Source organism: Chaetura pelagica, unplaced genomic scaffold, assembly GCF_000747805.2.
Source record: "Chaetura pelagica isolate M959 unplaced genomic scaffold, ChaPel_1.0 scaffold8, whole genome shotgun sequence".
Lineage (NCBI taxonomy): Eukaryota > Metazoa > Chordata > Aves > Apodiformes > Apodidae > Chaetura > Chaetura pelagica.
Genome location: NW_009954544.1, coordinates 3,196,064 through 3,216,580, shown reverse-complemented (window position 1 = coordinate 3,216,580; position 20,517 = coordinate 3,196,064). Strand labels below are relative to the sequence as shown.

The window sequence follows — 20,517 nt, the reverse complement described above, 5'->3', positions numbered from 1 at the left end:
GGTGGGGCCGAAGCTGGGCGGGTGCCCCGGGGCAGCAGGACAGGCTGGGCTCGGCCACCTTGGTCCCTCTCGTGCGGTAGAACCCGGTGCCTCCTTGGAGGGTTTCCAGGCAGAGGTGCAGTAATAAAGCAAACCAAAACACGTCCGATCGCTTTCGACGTGGACCCATCATTAAGGCATACGTTTTGCAGGGATTTTTCAAGCAACAACAACAAAAAAATGTATCTTCGTCGTTTCCAGCATTCGCCTCATGCCGTTTTATGACCTCTTCATCTTTGCAGCTGCAGCCGCTGCTCGGAGAACAAAGGAACCCACCGCTCTCAACCCGGTGGGACCGGTGATACTGCTTGATTTCCGTGACACCACATCTCAACAGCAAGTGATCCTTCGGGAAGTGCAGCAGCACTGGCGCCAGCGCTGCGTCTCCTCGCCGTACAGCTCGGTGACTGCCCCGCCTCAATACAAACAGCAAATGAATCTTGCAAACACTCAAAGAACCTGAGAACTGACTGTAACGCTTGGAAGCTGCAGGGGGCAAAGGCAGGACTGACTGACAGGTGCTTCCTTCCATCCTGCCCGTGCCCGCCCGAGGACAGAGCTACTCCACTTGCAGCTTTGTCTTTATGTTCATGGCTGCCAGCTCGGCCACAAAGTAACGGAAGACGTGGGGCACAGGGACAACCTCGATGGTGTCCACCTCGGTGCAGAGGGAGCAGCAGTGCCTCCTGTTGCTCGTCACAGCGGAGGAGTGCGGCGGCTTCTCCAGCACGGGAGATGTCAGGCTGCCACAGCTCGTGCAGACGTAGGCTATGGAGCCGTCGGAGCAGTTGAACAGGCGGTCTTGCAGCAAGAAGGACGTGCCGTGGGCCAGCAAAGCGTCGCGCTCCATCTCGCCGAAGCGAATCCCACCTTCCACGTTCCTCCCCTTGACGGGCTGGTTGGTGACAGCATCTCGGGGCCCTGTTGTTCTCACCTGGAACTTGTCCGAGACCATGTGGCGCAGGCGCTGATAGTACACCACTCCCACGAAGATGTCTGCCTCCAGCTCCAGGCCACTGATGCCACTGTACATCTTCTCCGTCCCAAAGAAGTTGTAGCCTGCGCTCACCAAGGTGTCACCGAAGTATTTCAAGGCAGAATTCTTCTCCGTGAAGGTGAAAGGAGTGGCGTCATAGGAGACACCGTGCAGCGCCGCCGACTTCCCTGCCATGCTCTCAATTAACATCCCGATGGTCATACGGGAGGGAAAGCCGTGAGGGTTGAAGAGGATGTCTGGAACCATCCCGTTCTCCGTGAAGGGCATATCCTCAACTGGCCAGAGCTGGCTCAGGATGCCTTTCTGCCCGTGACGGCTGGCAAATTTGTCCCCGACAGTTGGGTTTCGGGGAACCCGCACGGTGATGCAAGCCTTCTTGAACTTCCCAGTGCCACGGTCGTTGCTGCATAACCTAACATTGTCTACAATGCCAACTTCCTTATTCCTGTGTAGGTGGAAAAACAATCGCTGTCAGGTGTGCTCATGACTTTTAGATAGGAAAGGGAAGTCTGAAAAAAGACTTGAGACAGCTGGGGAACACCACTGTTCTTGAAAAGTGAAGGAAAACAGACTGCACAAGAATTAGGGCAAGGAAGCAATGCAAAGGCACCGCGCAAGGGCCATTCATTTTTTTTTCCTCATACTAGAAGCACAGCTGCAGCTTTCAGGTGATCAGGTAATTATGCCAACCATGATTTAAAATAAAGAGAATTTAAACCTTCTTCATCTGCCTTCACACTATCTGAGAAACTGCATCCCAGTGCTATATGTTTTATGTTAGGGCAGCAGTTCCTCTCCCTGCACCCATTAAATTCACATTGGTCTTGGTGGGATACCAAAATAAAGAACACATTTCAGTGCAAAGCAGAAAGGAAACATCAAGAACAGAAAGGGAAGGTGCAGTGTGAGCTGACAGGGCTTTGCCAACAAGTGCCTTGTTCAGGGGTGTGCTGCTTCTCCAGATGAACCCTCAGCTTAATGTTCCACATGCCAGGCATCTGCTGCAGGCTTAACAGCTTTCAGCCCACTCATTTTGGAGATGAAAGCTAAAGAATAAATACATTTAGTCCCCTGTTATGACATAGTTACTTTTCTTCTCCTGTAAAGACCCAATGAACAGTGTTCACAGAAAGCCTCTACCTAAGTTCAGCTTCTGTTTCAAAGCCATGTCCAAATGTAACCAGAGTACAGGCCATCTTTAAAAAACAACAACCAACCACCAAAACCCAGTCTCTGGAGTGCAGCTAAGGGTACCATCTGTTCTAAAGCAATAAAGAATAGCTTCCCCAGTAATGACAGGCACTGTGTGGTCCAAGTGCTTCAAAATCCAGTCTGCCCTCACAGTGTGAATAACCACACAGCATTATCCTCACTCTAGCAATGCTGCAGAGACACAGGTAAGGCCTGAAGTTCTACGAACAACTGGGAGTGCAGGATGCATTTAAATATATCTGGTTTTGTCAATGGTTTTGCTTCCCTTTCCTGAAAGAATCAAGAGAATTTTAATAAAAGCCTCAGCAGCCTTCTCTCTGTTAACTGAAATTTTAAAAAATCTTAGAAAACGTAATCCCAAAATATTCCAGGGGGAAGGAGTGGTGTGGTTGACACATCAAAATATTCTAGCAGTTTGGAAGCTGCATTGTTAACAAAAACATTCTCTGAATCCCTAATTCTGTAACAGCTTTGCTTACAAGGTTTTCTGGCCAGCTTCTGGGACCAGGCGCTTTGTTTTTCTGTTTGGTGTTTGGGTTTTTTTAGACAGAACACCTTACCAAAAAGCTACAGAAAATGAGTGGGGGGGAGGGGTGGGCAGAGTAACAGTCTTGGGAGAGAACAAAAACCTTTCTGCAAACTCTCTTTACTGGCTTCAGATTCTCCTCCTGGGATAATTCAGGCTATTGGCTTAGAGAAGAGCCATGATACACACACAGGAGTCACCTACAATGTGACCTTCGTGCTCTCTGTCAAGAATCAGACTGCTCAGCACTGGTTATGTGGAGCCAGGAGGAACAAGCTGTACTTACGGGTAGTACACAGTGAAGGTCTCCCCTGTGTTGAGGTTCATGAAGCTGTAGAAGGGGTCCCCAGGCTGCAGGATAGAGCCAACAAAAGGCAGTCCATCGGCATCCAACTTCTCCGTAACATTTGGATCACCAGGCCTGATGCCAAATACTAAATTATCACCTGCCCTGCTGGCTTTAAGGGAAAGGTCAATGCTCTCCATCTTGATAACGCTTCCATAGGCAAACCCTCTCTGCCAGGAAGATTTGTTCACAATCTAAGCAGAGAAAACAAAGGCTGGGTTAAAGACTTGCTAGTAACTTCAACAAAGAAAGCATTTCCATTCTGATCTGAAACTTACCTTTTTAATATTGCCTTCCTAAACAAAGCCACCCAGGAAGTTACCAAACCTCCTGCAATCCCAGTATTTTTCAATGCTGGAAGACCACTGCCTTGCACAAGGGAGATCTGCTCTTCTCTCAGTACCTCCAGCATTATCTCTGGTAACCACTGTGCTCCTGTATCTGCCCTAACAGTCTGTGGACTAGCAGAAGCAGATAACAGGCTCTTATCAGCTAAGTACCACCCTTCTCAGTCCCTCTCACCAAATTCGTTTAATAGAGACAGCAGGATTCCTCTTTTTGGGGGCTTACCATTGCATCTTCCATGTCATAGCCACTGTAGGAGATGACAGCCACAATTGCATTGGTGCCAACTGGATAGCTGTCCATACCATAATAGTCATACATGCTGGGCCGCACCAGAGGGCTCTGGGGAGTGTGAAGGTGGTACAGCTTGTTGTCTGAGCGGTCCTTGTAGTTATAAACTGGAAACCCCATGGTTTGCTTTCCTATAAATAAAGAAAAAGTTAGATTAAGTTTTAATTCATCCTGAATAAATCCATGTCTCATCCTCCATGTGTCTTGTTAAGAAGAAAGATGGAAATACTTACAATTTGGAGGGATTATCAACCTTAATACTGTTGGAATTTAATAACTGCCCTAAGCTGAGCTATACAAGTTTATATGAACCACAATGATTCCTTTCATAGCATTTCATAAAGACTATTTGTAATTGTGTCTTTTCCACAATATCAAAATCTACAGAATTAGTGTGGTGGTTCTTTTAGTTTTGTTTGGTTTCCTCTGCCCAGAGTTTTCCATAGTAAGGCACCCATTACCTATGTCCAGGCCCCAAAGTTTTTGCTTCTGCAGTGTAAATATATTGGCAAGGTAAACAACTTTTGAACATAGTCACATAGGTACTTTCAGAAAAGTATGAAAAAGCAGCTGCACCTCGGCTCATTAAAATGCCACGAACATACCCTATCCCAACTTATTTCAGGCAACCAAAGAAAACAATTTACATCTCTGTCAAATAGCTGCCAGAAAACACATCAACCCAGTAGCCACAGTGCTGAGCACGACTCTCTTGCAACAGATGCCTACAGAAAGTGTCCTCTCAGCAGGTGCAGTGTCAAGACAGCAGTTGCATACTGAAAACAGGTGGCAAGGAAACCTCACACTAACTACTCCAGAGCATCTACAGTAGCTACCAGTCAGAAGTAGGTTAACCTCTGTGGGTTGTGGGGACAGGATGACTGTTGGTAGCACAGCTGTGAAACACTAACACCACCAAACAGTTGGTGCAGTGTCCTTCACTTGTCTATGTGATCAACAACATCAAATTGAGAAAAAACCCAAACCTAAAGGCTTAAGGAAGGCAATGGGAGCGCAACAACTTAGAACTACCTGCTGGAAGGCAGCCAGGATGATAAAAATTGACTTTTTGCCATTAAAAAAAGGCTATTAATCAACCTCAGTGTCAAAACAACAGCTGGGAAGAGCTGTTATTTGGGAATGCAGAAAGATACACTGGACATGCGAGAATTTTTTTTCCTCCTCAGGTACTGCAGCACTTACCCATCTGGCACTGGTACATGTTTCGTGGACTTTGGTTGTGGTCAGAGAAGGGGATGAGGTTGGCCACCACACTCAGGATGCTGTGAGGGAAGAGCTCCTGGTGAGTGGTTACTTCAGGCACCACCTCTGACTCCAGCGAGGCCACATTCATGAAGACCTGCAAGCATCAAATCAGACAATATTTGTTGGCTTCCTCCTTTTAAAGGGAAGGAAACAAAACAAAGCTGCCTCTGATGTCTTTTCATCCATTTCAGTTTCATCTGTGGCCATTGTGTGTATTGGCAGGCAAGAAAAATATCAGACAGCTGTTGAGCTACCTATCACAATCACAGACAAGGAAAGCAAGTCAAGTAACATGGCTTCCTTCCTGTCTCTCTTTTTAACTTTTCCAAATGGGCAAGTCCCTGACAGTGATTTAACACGAGACAGTAGACATAAGACAGCAATCCTTCACCTCAAAAGCTTCACTAAATTAATACTGAGAACAGATTTGAGTATCTTGATCAGATCCCTACAGTCCACCCAAGACATTTACTGGAAACCAATTAGCAGGAAATGAGAAAACTCTTTTGCCTCCTGTTCTAACTCTACAACACAAACTCCCCATGTCCCATTCTGAGCTCCTTTCACAAACATCTTCCAAAACATTCTTTTTGATGCCAGGTACCTCTGTAACAGTCAGTGCTTTATAAAGGGAATATGCAAACCCCACCTGCTCCAGAGTACCAATCCATTCATTCCTCCCATAGAACAGATTTCTGACAGGCCGCACCATCCGGCAGGGGGTAGCAAAAATGAACAACCCAGGATACAGACTGGGTTTTCCTGTCTTTGGGATAAGGACCACTTCTGCCCGTGCAGGAAATCTCTTCTCTTGTGTTATCTGTTTGTGCAAAGAAATAACAATTTAGAAACACAAACCAACACTGGTTTAGTTAAGCTGCATTCAGCAGGCTGTACAATGAAAATTCCAACCACAGGTGTAGCTACCAATATGAAATGGTGGAGAAAAGATTTTTTAAAAATACTTCTAAAAAAGTCTCCGCCAAGAAAAGGACAGAATATGTCTATTTTACCTTTTGCAAGAAAAAAAGTTCTAACACTGAAGACTTCAAAAACCAACAGATCAAACATATGGATACAATAAGGAAAACAGAAAAGCCCACTCCAATACTAACATATAGCTAAAGATAACTTTACTGGGTCAGATTAAAGAAAAATAAATGGAAGCTAAAAAAAAAGTTCCAAACATGGCTCGTTTTGACCACTGCATATTGAGCAAGCTTAGCAAAGAAACATCTTAAACAAGACAACCTTGAAGCGCCGGAGGGTTTCTGCAATCTCAGGAGCCAGTTCACACTCTACCCAGCCCACCACAGAGCCATCCAACACAACACTGTAACACTCCGAGTAAGGCTTGCTTGGCGTCCCATCAATGGGGGTGACACCTGTGAGGAGAGGGGGTTGGTGGAAGGAACAGCCAAAGAAGAAAACAAAACACAGAAGTTATTTCGCAGGAAGCCTCAATCCACACAAAAAAACCCAAAACACAACCCTCAGAGACACTAAAAAACAGACCTAACAGGACAAAACTGTAGCTTATTTAGAGGAAAAGATAAAACACACAACTGAGAATGTTGTTCTCCTCTCCTCCCCATTTTTCTGATGAAAATAAGCCTTCCAGTTATTGTGCTAATCACAAGCGAGCTGCAGTTTGATTCAAGTCACAAGCAGCACTAGAAAGTCACCACTTGGTCCAGTTTCTTAGAGCTTGTACTGTGCAATTCCTTGTGTTTAAATGCACACCTTCACTCTGCACTCAGCACACAACTGAGACACTTACATGGAGTTTTACACTCTCCAAGAGGTTGACAAGCCTGCAAAAGGAACGTGCTGCTTGCCACTAAAGAGAAGTAGTTAATTACAGGTTTACCTTAATTTCACCTTCTCAATTTAACAGTGTAAGTGATGGCATTTGGAGAACCCTTCCCACATACAGGTTTGCAGGACAGAAAGGTAAAAGGGAAGACTGCTTCATTATATGACCAAGCTAGTAAAACATACCTAGGGAGCATAACAAAGGTGGAATCTCTGTCACAGGCACTATCTCTGTCACTATTTCACACAGGGCTGTCATGTGGTTCATCAGACCACAGGGCTCTCCATCTGGGGTGTCCACAGGGCACAGGAACCCCCAGGATTCAGGCAGCAGCTTGCGGACAGTTGTCGTTCTCATCTGGGAAAACGCTGCTCCTCTGTGTATGCAGCGGAAGTGGGAAAGGTAGCGGATGAAATTCAGCTTGTCTCCCACCACACACAGACCGCTGTCCTGCAACATGCCCAGGCCTTTGGAACACAACACAACAGAGGTTTATGTCAGGATGTCACCCAGCTTTTGCAAAGAAAATATCATGTTACAAGGCAGTTTCCGATTTTTCACTGACGGGGCCTAAAGGTGTTCCCACAGGATCCCAACAAGAGAAAGCACACATGCTGATGCCTGTGCACAGGAACTCGGTCTAGAGACTCTGAATTCTAAGCTATTGCTTAAAACCCAACTCCTTTTAGGAACACATGAAAACCATTCCCAGTGAAGTGACTTAAGGAATTGCAGCTGTTACTTTTCCCTGAAATTCTGTGGCCTTCTCATCTCATTTCTTTTTCTAGCGGGCATCCCACTACGACACCATCATACTAGAAACTTCAGGGAAGCACCTCTTAAGCTCAAATTACACATTAATGAAGCAGCTCCTCTCCATTAAAGCTCACATGACCAATGGGGCAGCCCCTTCTCTGCCTTACTCTGTACCTTCTAAGAAGAAATCATGTCTCTGAAAACAAAAATCAAAATATGGTTGCTGTTACGGATGACGCTAAATTTAGCTTCAACTATTCATCCAGGCAGAGGCTTTGCTTTAATAACTAACTGTTTTATACAACACATAAAGTCCATGCTTGAGGGGAACTCTTGCCTTTTTCCTTAACTATCCCCTTTCCTCAAACCACTTTCATTTAATTCAGTTACAGCATACAATGTCTGCAGACAAGCAGTTACTTTCAGTTAAGAGCTCAGTTTTATGTTGTTTCTTGTTCTTTAGCTTCAACTATTCATCCAGGCAGAGGCTTTGCTTTAATAACTAACTGTTTTATACAACACATAAAGTCCATGCTTGAGGGGAACTCTTGCCTTTTTCCTTAACTATCCCCTTTCCTCAAACCACTTTCATTTAATTCAGTTACAGCATACAATGTCTGCAGACAAGCAGTTACTTTCAGTTAAGAGCTCAGTTTTATGTTGTTTCTTGTTCGTTTAGCAGTAAAGAAAAAGGAAAAAAAAAAAAGGCCTCTTAAGCCTGAAGATTTACCTGTTTTGGATCGCAGGTTACCAGTTGCAAGGAGATATTCAAATGGCTTGGTAAAATCTGTTGCCAGCCCAAATGCCTTCATCAGGCTGTCTGCATTTATGCTGATATCTGCCTTCTCTGTTCTCTTCTCCAAAACAAATTTAACAGATTGCAACCAGCTTTCAAGTCTCTCCTATGGTTTAAGTGAGAGATTTAAAACACAAAAATAAAGGCTCAAATCAGAACTTCCCATCAGTCACAGGTGCTACAGAAATCCTCAGAGATCAGCAGGATGGACAACTTTTAGTGAATGGACAGTTTCACAACCATATTTCCCACAGTGATTTAATTTTATTAAAACACTGATGGCAGCAACATATGCAGACCCGCAATTAAAATACTAAGTAATCATTTATGCCCAGACTGGTGATGAGTCTAGCAAACAAAGTACAACAACCAAATTTAGTAAGGAACAAACAAAACCCAAAGCAGAAATTGTACCTATAATCTGACCACAAGAGTAACTCCACTGGTTAGCCTGCTAAATACAGTGATGAAGTACAACCATGTTATGAAGTAAGTTTAGATACCAAAAGCTGAAGGACAAGGTCACCCAGTATTTACATATCACTGAGACAATCTAAAATAGTGGCCTGGATTTTTCATTTTAGCTGTAATTTTATCACTGATGTAACCTTTGATACTACATAAAAACAGGGGAAAGGACGTAAGATACCCAACCAGGCTCTGAACTCTTAGTAGAAACCCACTGTTTAAAGCCACGTTGTGCCTACTGTACACTCTAGTCTATTTAGGATCTTTGCATTCAAAGAGGGGGCTGTTAAGTCACTCTCCTGCTGATCTGACAGGGTCAGGCACAGCAACATTGGCTTGTTTCTGGTGGCAGTTCCATATAGCATTAAAATGCTCCACAGAACCCACTTTAAATTTTATTTCTAAGCTATTGAAACCACTCAAGTGGTAGAGAGGTTTTAGTCTTTCAAGAAAACAATGTTAAAGAAAATTTTGGCTAAAATGGAAAAGAGTAAAGAGGGAAGTATGGTTACTTGGAGATGGGAACTACTGTTCCACAATTATTTTAATGGGATAGTCCAGCTTCTGAACAAGAATACTTTTCTCCTGGCATCCTAAAATGAGGAATCCCTATAAAGAAACTGAATTTATATTGAATTGGAATATATTACGAGACTGCTTTTTTATATCACCAGTAATAAGTTAACTGTGTAAGTCAGAAGCATGCTATTAACTTCCTGATCTATAAATGAATTTAAAGATGGGAAGAGTGATGACATCATCATGAGTCAACACTTTTGGAAGACTGGGGTGTGGAGGGATGGACCAGTTATTTCCTTGCATATTTGCCATGTGAAACAGCAACACCACAAGGCAGATCCTTCGAAACACTCCCACATCAACTGATATAACAGCAGGATGCTGCTTCAAAACCTTCAAACACCAGAAGGATCAATATTCCTCCTTCTTCACACTTCCATTTGCTCTGGAAGGCTATGAAGCTCTTTACTCAAGGTTTCATACAGGCTTTTGGTCAGCTATTTAGTACCCTACACTGAGGCAGCCAAGCCTTACTTATATACACTGCTGGTTACACTACAGCACTCTATCAGCCCTCAGAGCATACCCAGGTTCACCACTCTTTCAGTCTGGCTCCTGCACTTCTGTCCCCACAGTCACTGTGCAGTCTGGAATGGACAATCACTACATTCACAAGCTTAAGGGGTTCAAGTACTTACCTTTAAGAACATAAGGAAAAGCTGTCCTGGGGTAAGCACTTCTTGATTCATGAGACTGTCTGGATTATCCTCCATGCACTCCCCTTTGGCTAAAGCATACAGCTTCCGAGTCATCATACACAGCAGGTAGAACTTGTCAGTTCTGTTTGTCACGTGTATGCAGATACACTTGCTGGAAGAAGAGAAAAGAGGACAACTAACACCATCTCTTCATGCTAGCTGTTCTTCAGGTTTTCTTTAATAACCACAAACAAATTATTTTTTATTTTTTATAAAAAGGCTAACAAAGCACAAGCTTCTCCAGTTGCCCATGTAATTTTCATTACATTGCTCATGTCATTTTCATTACATGAAAATTCCAAGAATAACAAAAAAACCCCAAGACTGAGCTGAAAAATAATTATTTTGCCTTTATAAGGGGCTAGTTTTGTTAAGGATATACCTGGTTGATTACATGAAGGTGAACCCTGTTAAAAGACTGCTTTTACACTCTTCCATGTTAAACTGTGTACTTATAAGGACATCTGTGTACACAGATATGAACCAGTCAACAGATGAGGTCTGCATGTTTTTTTACAGTAGCTATGACACCAACTGTATACCTGCACATACCCACATACCTGGACCCCACCTCAAATCTGAGCTGGAAACTAGTAGCAAATCACAAGGTATTTCTGCTAACATTATTAGTGTACTGTCACAGAAAGTCCAAGTCTCTACCACCATCAATCCACATGTGAAAAACTGTGGGCTGAACAACACTAGCACAGGCAAAAAGGAAAGCTACACTTAATTCCCACTAAAGCTGATCATCTGCTTCCCAAGACACTTGCTCTCCAAGATGCAAGTGCAATAGTGTGCCATCAACACACAAGGATTTTTATAACTTTTCACTGGGTGCTACATTGCCCTCTAGTGAAGCCTTCACAACTTCAGAAGACAAAACCCGATGTTATTCACTCACATTTCTGAGTACAAAGTTCTGTGCTTCCAGCTGGTCTGTGGACTTTTGTAGGCTGCCTTTCTGTTTCCAGCCATCTGACAACCCCCTATTTACAAGTGCTCAAGGGCTTGGACATCCCGGATTATTATTTTCATTTGCTAAAAAACCTCTGGAAGAGCAAACATCTACTTTACCAGAAAAATAAATTATTTAGTAGAATGTCTCTCACACTGGCAGTCTCAAAGCCAGCTCCTCCATTCATTTCTAACTTATTCTATGGAAGAAGCAAGATTTTTAAACGGTATGAATTAGATGCTTTAAAAGATAAATGTAATTCTCATCATGGTTGCCAAGGACTGTGTGAAACAGATTAAGAGTGCCATGAATTGCAGTATTGCTGTTCAACAATAGAGAGCATCAAGCAGTCACAGATCCAGCTTTAGCCTTCTCTCCCTTAATCTGTAGCATTTACTTTTTCATCAAACACACCAGAAAAACACGTTTAAATAACAACTGATAATTTTTCCTGAAACCATTTTAGGGCTACTTGAGTCAATATGTCAAAATACATATTTCTGAACACCACAAATACAGACTATCATAATGTCCCAAAGTCCCATCAAAAACTGGCTATCACACATGTGAAAACCATAACAAAGTGTGAAGTCATATGTGAAGTCATAAGAGTGCTCTTAAATCTACCCATAAATTCAATACAATTACACCACATCTCACACTCCTACATGCATACATACATACTTCAAAATTAAATCTGCAGCCTGTTCATTGCTGTACCACTCAGGAAGGTTGAGTTTTATTCTGAAGCTCTTTCCCAGGTATTCAAGGACATTTTGCTGTGTGTAACAGCCTGCATTCACCACTGCTCTCAGCATCTCAGTAACGCAGTTAACATAAAAGGTGTCACTTTCCTTTTCTTTGACCAACTCTTCGAAAATCTGGTAGTCTGAGAAATTCACTAATGCCTGAAAGACAGAAGTGTATCAGCTTAGAAAAACAAACAGTCATAGCAACATATGGCAGTAAGGTACAGCAAAAGCACTAGGGCACCTCACTGACTGAGGTTTTCAGTCCCCTGGATACCCTTGCACCATGCCAACTGAAAAATACCATGGGGCTGAGTTGCTTAGACAGTAATTCAGGGTTTATTCATACCCTGATGATTATCATGAGTACTCCCAAATCCAGTGAGACCCTTGGAAAAAAAACAACTTGCACCTTCTAAATTAACAGGCTTGTCTTGTTTAGGTAAGATTTGCCAATACCTTGACAGAGCAAGGTTACTTAGAAACCTTAAGTTACCATTGTCTCCAGCTACATCTTATCCTCAAGCAAACCAAAAGGCAATTTATAGCCTTTTGATGAAGGCCTTGAGAAAGAATTCAGTTTAGTTTCAGCACTCAATACACTAAAGCTCTTACTGAAACCAAATATTCTTAGCATTTGGTATTATCACAGCTTCCTGGTAGTTTCTTTACATTAGAGTTAAGCAAATGTGTAATCCAGCAATGGGTTCTGTATTTACTGACAAATGTGCCTCCTCTTTAAGGAAACTACTTGTTCATTACATTGAGGTAGGCTTCAAACAGTTCATGAAAAATTGAAGGCTGCATGAAAAAGACACTAAGGCAACTTCCTTTACAAAAGGGGGCAATGTAAGCTCTGTTCTGCTGCTTGGTAATCACACTGCACCCCATTTCGAAGCAGCCAGAGCACATGCTGCCTCTTGTCCAACACATGCTGCCTCTTGTCCCACTGAGAGAACTGGGGAGATGACACAGCAAGAAGAAACTAAAATTACAGCCAGAACAGAAGTGCAGTGGGGCAGCAGAAGCAGCAGTCTGTCACAAGAGTGTCCTGAACAGGTGTCAGGAATCCAGTACAGAACTGAGCTTGATTGATGCAGAGGGGGATGCAAACCCATAGAGAGTGACCACTTAATGGAAGTATTCAAACTTCAGACAAGACAATCTGCTTACCCTGAGATTTCACCATGAGCTACCAGAAACTCAGTACTATTACTCTGCATATTAAAACAACAGGTAGTCAGCTACTTTTTGTAACTACTTTTGTTGAAACAAAAGTTGAAGAAAAGTGTTGAAGAAGAAGTGAAATGCACCGTGCAACAACAATGTGGATACAGCAGGTTGAAAGAAGATACAAATTCACTGAAGATTCTTTACCTAGCTGCTGTAGGTAAAATACATGGCTGAAGGACTCTGGCTATGCTACTAGAGAAAGTATGCTTTAGAGGAGAATGTACAGAGTCTTTGCTCAAGTCAAACTTTTGCTCACTACCCAAAGAACAGTTTACATCCATCAAATGTGCTCAAATAGATCATTCCAGATCTTCATTGTTTCTAGCTCCAACCAGAAAAAGCATTTTATTTTTCTCCTTAAAAAAACCCCAAAAAACCCAATTGATTGGTGTACTTTTAGATGCAACAACCTGGCTTTGTGGTTCACTCACTGAAGACCCAGCTGTCATTCTGTTTTTAAAAGATTCCTGAAAAATTTCGTATTAGGTGGCAAATTCTTACACCCTCCAAGAGCCTCTTATCTAGATCACTCATGAGCAAAAAGCCATGAAATCCTTTTATAATTCTCCCCCCTTTCATCACCCTGCATGTGCTTCCTCTGCTGTTACATCACAGGCATAGGCACAGTTTGGACTATAGTTCTTCAGCCATCATAGGAAGAATGACTGAAAATGCTTAAAATGGAATTAGCTTATTCTCATTATTTACATACAAATCCTTAGCAAAACTCCTGTATTTATACAACAGAGAAAAAGCATGAGCATTAGTTATTTACCTTCAGAGCAAATCCCAAGGGAAGGAAGAACAACTCTTTCTGATAAATGAAATTCACCATGACACAACCATTTTCCAGGTAGTGAAGGTTCATGTTTATGGCAGTGTGCTCATCCTTGACACAGTGCATCACTACTCCTGTGGAAATTAACAAAAGCAAAGACCAGCGTGAGCTACACAAAACCAACTGGCTGCATCGCTGTCAGGTACTTCACAGCTGAGAACATGAGGTAGGTCACTAGTTCTGGCATCAGTCTCCCATTTCAAATCAATACACCAGCTCAATTCAGTTCTTAAGAGGACAAATATCTCAGGGCAGCCATCACACTTCCAGAGAAGTTTGGAAGACACATAGTTTTTAAGAAAAGGAAAGCCCAGGTCCTCAACTATGTTGACTGTAACCTTAAATTGTCAGATACAGCAACACACAAGTACTCTTCCTATTTGCACCTTGGGCCAAGTTTTCACATCTCTTGTGTTTGGATGGCACCATTACAGCAGTGTCTCCTGGTTCTGTCCCATGCTATCCACTGCAGGACAAAGCAAAATAAAACAGATGGGATAATTTAAACTGGCATTGCCTCAAAATCAGTTTATGTGTGTACACAAGCACCACAGTCCAGTCAAATCAGCAGCTGCTAACACTTGAGTTTAAAACTGTAACTTCTGTTTTAACTATATGCTGAACTTGTATTTCTGAGTATACATATGTAAGAGTCGATCAGAAGATCAGTACTGTCTCAACAATGTCATCAGTGACTAGACCCCAAGAACTGGATTAACATCTCAACATGAGCTGGCAGTGGCTGCTGCAGATGCAGAAACCATGGAGAACGGACTGAGGAACAGACAGTGTCGGTCCCTGGTAGAGGTCTGTTCTACTGGAGCAGCAAAACAAAGAACTGCTGTTGAGGAAGATGGATCATGCTTGCTGTGCCAACACCCAGGAAGTTTCAGCTGAACTTTCCTCATTATAATGTTATTATAATACAAAAACACACCTCCTGGTAAGAAGCTACCCACCTCCACAGCTGGCCAAGCCTCAGACACTCCTCTCTGGGCTTGTGTGGAAGCCTCACTCCAGAGAGGTGGAGATGGGCACATTTCCATGGGACAGAGGTGGAGTGGAAGGGGGTCCAAGGAGGAGCAAGGTGTGCTACCCAGCATAAAAGATGGTTCCTTAGCAACCAAACTTCAAAGATCTTCCCCACTGAGAGATCATGACAATCAAAGAAGCAGCAGCAGAATGCCTGCTGGATTCGGGACCATAGGGACACCCTTGGACCCGGGGTGGTAGCTATTATCCTCTTTTCCCCTCCTTTTTACCTCATCTTTCCTATTCTTTCCTCCTTTCTATCACAAGCTGCTTTATGGGCAAGATCAATAAAGTCATTGTGTGTTGATAACTTAACTCCCCGGGGCCTGTTGCCGTTTCATTTTTGCACTTTGGGATCACAGCAGAAACAAACCACCACGCATCCACCGAAGAGTGGACCGTGACAACATGGCAAAGGTATGGGGCAGCCAAGAATCTACTTAATCTGCTTCATATAAATTCAATCTGCCATCTCAAAGTATGGTTAAACAAATTCGGCGAAACAAGTTCAGCACTTTACGCTGACTTCTACTCATCACCTCTAGGGTCAGGTTTTAGTTACACCTTACACATAACAAAAGGTTACATGTACTGCAAGGCCTGGAATACAGTCTTCTTACTCAGCATAGGTGGCTCAGACAGTGCCCACAGGGCCAGCATCTGCCTCAGGATTGTACCCTTATGGTGGTGTTGATCCTCTACTTTTATATGTAGTAAAAAATACAAACATCATAGAATCACAGAGTCATTAAGGTTGGAAACGATGTCTAAGGTCAAGTCCAACTGTCAACTCAACACTACCATGCCAACTAAGCCACGTTCTGAAATACCACCTTGACACTTCTTTTTTTTGTAAAACACTTCCAGGGATGGTGACTCTTCTACAAGAGCTACATAAGACAAACTACCAAAAGTCAGCTACAGATGGTCACTCCTGTTTGTCCCCAAGAAGTTACCAGCAGGATGCTGCAGGAAGCTGTCCAGCTTACCATACTCCGTGAAACCAGGTCCTCTGTTTTTCCACTTGTGCCTTGTCATTGCAAGAGGAAAATTTCGCCTGGGCATAATCAGCATCCTAATAACTTTTTCTAAGCCGTTAATTATAAAGTAGCCTCCCATTTCCTGGCAGAAGAAGAAAAATCATTTTTATGTGCTTAGAAATTAATAACCCAGCATTTCAAGTAGTAAGGAAAAAACATCTAAATTGTATGCTCACAAACATTTACTGTTTTAAATATGGTACACATAACAAAAATCTTTCAGCACTGCACCTGGAAAGGCTACACACCTTGCCAGTGGCTATGAAGTCTAAATGCAGTATACACTGCAAGGAACAGGATGTATGTTCCACAATTTAAAGGAAAAAAGAAACCAAAGAATCTGGCCAACTGAATAGCTCTGAAGAGCTGACATACACTGTTTTTTCAATAAATACTCCAAAGTTCTCACTTGGAGTTCATAGACCAGAGGGATCTTCAGTGCAGAAAACCTCTTTCTGGTCACATACAGATTTAAGACTGATAAATGTACAGCTCCCCAGACAGGATGCAATTCCACAAAAAATGTTTCACTAGCAAGAATAAGATAAGTGAAGGTATAAGCAGCATACTGGGGGGCAGAAATAGTATCCCATTGTAGACTTTCATAGTTTGCTCACTCTTTGCAAATACAAAATACAGCAGTAAATAACTCTGTATTCTATTCCCAACAGCTGACATGCTACTGGGGAGACAAGGAAAAAGCTGCAGAAGACAAGAATGAAAACAACTCTTTTAATGCCAGTTCTCCAAACTGTTGTCTGCAGAGGCCCACCCACAGCTACCTAGCCTCAGCTGCTGGTCAGCAGTTGAGTAGTTGTGTATTGAAACTGTAGGTATCAGCACCGTACTGATTCCTGTATTCAGAGACAGCTGCAATTTTTCAGGATGCTGTATGGAACCACCATAAATCGGGAACAGGCAGAGAAAATACCAAGTCCAACTTGGAGCAAAATGTTAATGTTCAAGTCGTGCAATGAGAAGCTGGCCTTCTGACCCACAAAAGCCTCGTTACCTCTTCCTCCTCATGGTGCTGCATGAGCTCTTGTGAAGAAAGATTGTAGAGGTTGCACAGCTTTGACTTTACCATGATTGGGATATAGCCCAGGGGCTGTTTGATAGTCCCTTGTGGCATGCCATTCACCGACCAGCTGATGTCAGCCTAAAATGACACAAGGCAAACACTGAGCAAATTAAGCTGTGCTTTTCATCTTTCCTGCTATATAACCTGTACATTTAATATAACCACAACCTGTTCAACAAAATCGTATCACTGTACAATGGTAGTAGCTAGTAGATACATGCATAAAGACGACACTCTGGGATACAGCCAACATGAGTCTACAGAAGAAAACTGTAAGTCTAGGTGAAAACTAGATAAAGAAGCTGCTAGTAGAGCAACCAAAATCAATGCAGTCTCCTCTGCCTTTCAGACCCTTCAATAAAGCAGGCTACGTAAAAAAGTTTGCCAAAGGACATGAAAGGAAACCTCAGAAGTTCACAGAGAGTTGTAAGAAACTGCTCAATGAAAAGATATCCATGCTACAAGCCTGCAGAGACCTTTCCTGAGACTAGCTCAATTAACACAGTCACAAGTGATCTGAAAAGCAAGACAGAAAGGCACGTGTGACAGAAAATTATTTACAATAACAAGATCTGACAGTGGGTCTGCAGAAGGAGCCCTTGACTGTAAGGAACAAGGTGATAAAGTGCACGGTGGGGGTAAAGAACCCAAGTTTTTAGGCAGAACAACAGACTTTGAAAGAGCTGCTATCATGCAGGTAAGAAACATCAGCATTGCAATACACTGGTTCAACATCTGGCAACAGTTAAAAGAGTAAATTGAGCCTTAAAAATTACTAGGGAAGAGAAAAGTTACTGTGCCCCTGTAAATCCATGGTGCAGCCTTATGCTGAGATCTCTGCACGGCTCTGGTCTCCAGCTTAAGGAACAACTAAGGGTACAAGGTGGGTCATGAAAGAGCAGCTGCTGAAAAGAAAAAAAAGCCTGGTCCTGAAAGACCAGGCTTGCTTGTCACCCTGGGCAAGCAAGAGCTGTGGGAAGGGTCTGCAGGAGTGACACATGGGTGAAGGCACCATGGTGGAGACAGGGAATGGTCACACACTGCTTCCTGCTGCTCAGTGGCAGGGAGGGGAAGAGACCAACCAAGTCCCAGCACAAGGTGCTACCTCCTCACAGCAAAATGCTTTGTTCCAATTGTTCCAAGCATTTAAACAGGTTCAAAATATAATTAAGCAAAGAGTGGAAAAAAAGATGGGAAATAACTCAGGTGTGAAAAATAAAAGCATCTCTAGCTCAGGAAAACCTAAGAGCCACTGAGAAAATGGCTGTGGAACACCCCACTTTCGAGTTCAGGTGCTGCACCTACAGTTGCTTTTACCACTGTTGGCTGTAACGCTTCGGTCAAAGAAAAAGAGCAGCTGGAACTGCAGGTCAGCATTCCAGGTGCCTCCCAAACGCACAAGGAGGCACATTCCCAGCAAACAGCCACGGCTGCGCCAGCCTGTTCCTGCGCAAGGGGAGCACTTGGGAGGGGCACTGCTTCTCTGGGCAAACCTCAGAGCAACGCGGAAAAACAGCAAGCACACGGTGTGAGCAGGGATCTGGCTGGGAGCAGCAGGGATCTGGCTGGGAGCAGCAGGGATCTGGCTGGGAGCAGCAGGGATCTGGCTGGGAGCAGCAGGGATCTGACTGGGAGCAGCAGGGATCTGAATGGGAGCAGCAGGGCTCTGCCTGGGAGCAGCAGGGCTCTGGCTGGGAGCAGCAGTCAAATAAAAATAATTTTCTACTACTGCTACCTATTTTTCACTTCTCTTGATGCTATCTGTGGCTTTAAATGAAGATTCACTGTGTTCTAAAACCTCATTCACACTGCAGGGATGAGCACATTTTGTTCCATGATGTGGAGAAGAGAAAGCATGAGTGAGTTCTCTAATTTTTTCTAAAGGTTGTCCCAAGTCCTTATAAGGCCAGAGGCCCATAGCCATACTGAACCAAGTTAGAAATCACAGTAGAAGGGATGCAATGCAGTCAAAAAAATACGTATGAGCAATACTTAACAGAAAAAGTTTAAGGGAATAAATGAAAAAGCTGCATTTGTTTTAGTACCTAATTTGAACATCTTCCAAGCAGTAGTAAAAAATCCCACAAGGCGACTTTTTAGCTTCCTCAAGTTCTACTATGCACACATAGAGTATTTCATAAGAAATTAGTTGAAGATTAGAATTTTTAGAATCTCAGCTGCAGGAAAATGGCTGTCACAGCTGCCAGTCAAGAATACCAGTATTTACAAAGGAACCACATGTATATATGCATGTGTGCACATGACATCCCCAATGTCTACAGGCTAAAGACAGAAAGTATGTGAAAATATGAATTTTAATTGTCAACTACTTCAAACTGTAAAGGCAAAATATTGTTATATTTCAGAAATGCAGTACAAAAATCCATAGCTCTGATTATTTGGTAAGCCATGTCTTTTTCTTACCTTTGTGGTTTGATCTTTACTACCATCATCAACTACTATTACTTCGTAAGTGAAGGAAGGATCTCGTTTCTTGAAAACATAAACAAAAATAATGCATTTCATCCCATTTCTTAAGTAGGTAGTAGGTCTTTAAAACACCAGCATTCTCTTCTCTGTAGCAATTTTTCACTCATCCATGTTAGCCCAATATAATGTAGTAACTTTTTTAAGATGGCAATTATAATTAAATAATTTTGCCATATTTGATGCCTCTTCCATTACACTGGCTTGTCATAGGTTTCCTCAGCTATCATCTAGAACTGAAAAATCTATTTAGTTGTACAAGATGAAAGCTTAGAACAACATCACTGTTAAGAAAACTCAAACAAAACAAAACACACAAACTTTCACAGTGGGCTTTTTACCCAGAGGATAAATCTTAATGAAGAATAGATGCTTACAAAACTTGTTGGAACAAACCAGGATTTAGTTTAGAAAGATAAATGTGTGGTTAATCCTTAATCTCTGTCTTGCAGAGATATTACGCATGCAAAGATTTTTCATCACATAGCAGTAAATTAAATTTTTACTTCATTTAAAATACCTTCCAGCATTAGCTCCAGAAATAACTGATGTAAGACAGAAATGTTACTTCCAAGTGGCTAAGTAATACTATTTTAATACAGATCAAAATAATCAAGTGAATAGATCAGTGACTAACTACACATAATACACAGATAATGAATTTTGAACACAAAATGAAAATACCTGTCTTTTTTCTAGATAAGCCAAAGCTTCATCCATCATAAGAGGTACTAGAGAAAACGTGGAGGTCAGGTTAGTAGATTGCAACAGGCAAAGCACCAAAAATCACCTTGTATAAACAAACTGAACATGACCACAATGCGAAACTGAGAAAATTGCCTCATTCATACAACACCAGATTCAATAAACAAGTTCAACACCTGCAACTCTAAGTCCTGTCCCTTCTGAGTGCAAAAACGTACAATGAAAAAATTCACACATATATATCCCACAGGATAAAAGC

The 20,517-nt window shown here is 42.6% G+C and overlaps 1 protein-coding gene across 1 annotated transcript; it reads right to left on the bottom strand.

The window, feature by feature from the left end:
• Positions 1-598: 598 nt before the first annotated feature.
• Positions 599-17,138, bottom strand: POLR1B (polymerase (RNA) I polypeptide B, 128kDa). Its single transcript, XM_010005014.1, has 13 exons — positions 16,998-17,138; positions 15,935-16,067; positions 13,851-13,987; positions 11,778-12,001; positions 10,076-10,247; positions 8,325-8,496; positions 7,024-7,305; positions 6,274-6,407; positions 5,672-5,842; positions 4,960-5,116; positions 3,691-3,887; positions 3,061-3,314; positions 599-1,481 (listed from the first exon to the last, which is right to left on the bottom strand). Exons 1-13 carry the CDS (start codon positions 17,115-17,117, stop codon positions 599-601), a joined length of 3,036 nt encoding a protein of 1,011 aa, XP_010003316.1. The 5' UTR covers positions 17,118-17,138.
• Positions 17,139-20,517: the final 3,379 nt, after the last annotated feature.

Excerpts from the sequence above, each read along its gene's own strand:
- POLR1B (XM_010005014.1), bottom strand. The coding sequence starts at position 17,117 with ATGCCACAAGGGACTATCAAACAGCCCCTGGGCTATATCCCAATCATG. Across the intron at positions 5,117-5,671 it reads GGATTGGTACTCTGGAGCAG|GTCTTCATGAATGTGGCCTC; the intron begins GTGGGGTTTGCA and ends TGATGCTTGCAG. Across the intron at positions 1,482-3,060 it reads ACCTTCACTGTGTACTACCC|GAATAAGGAAGTTGGCATTG; the intron begins GTAAGTACAGCT and ends CCACCTACACAG.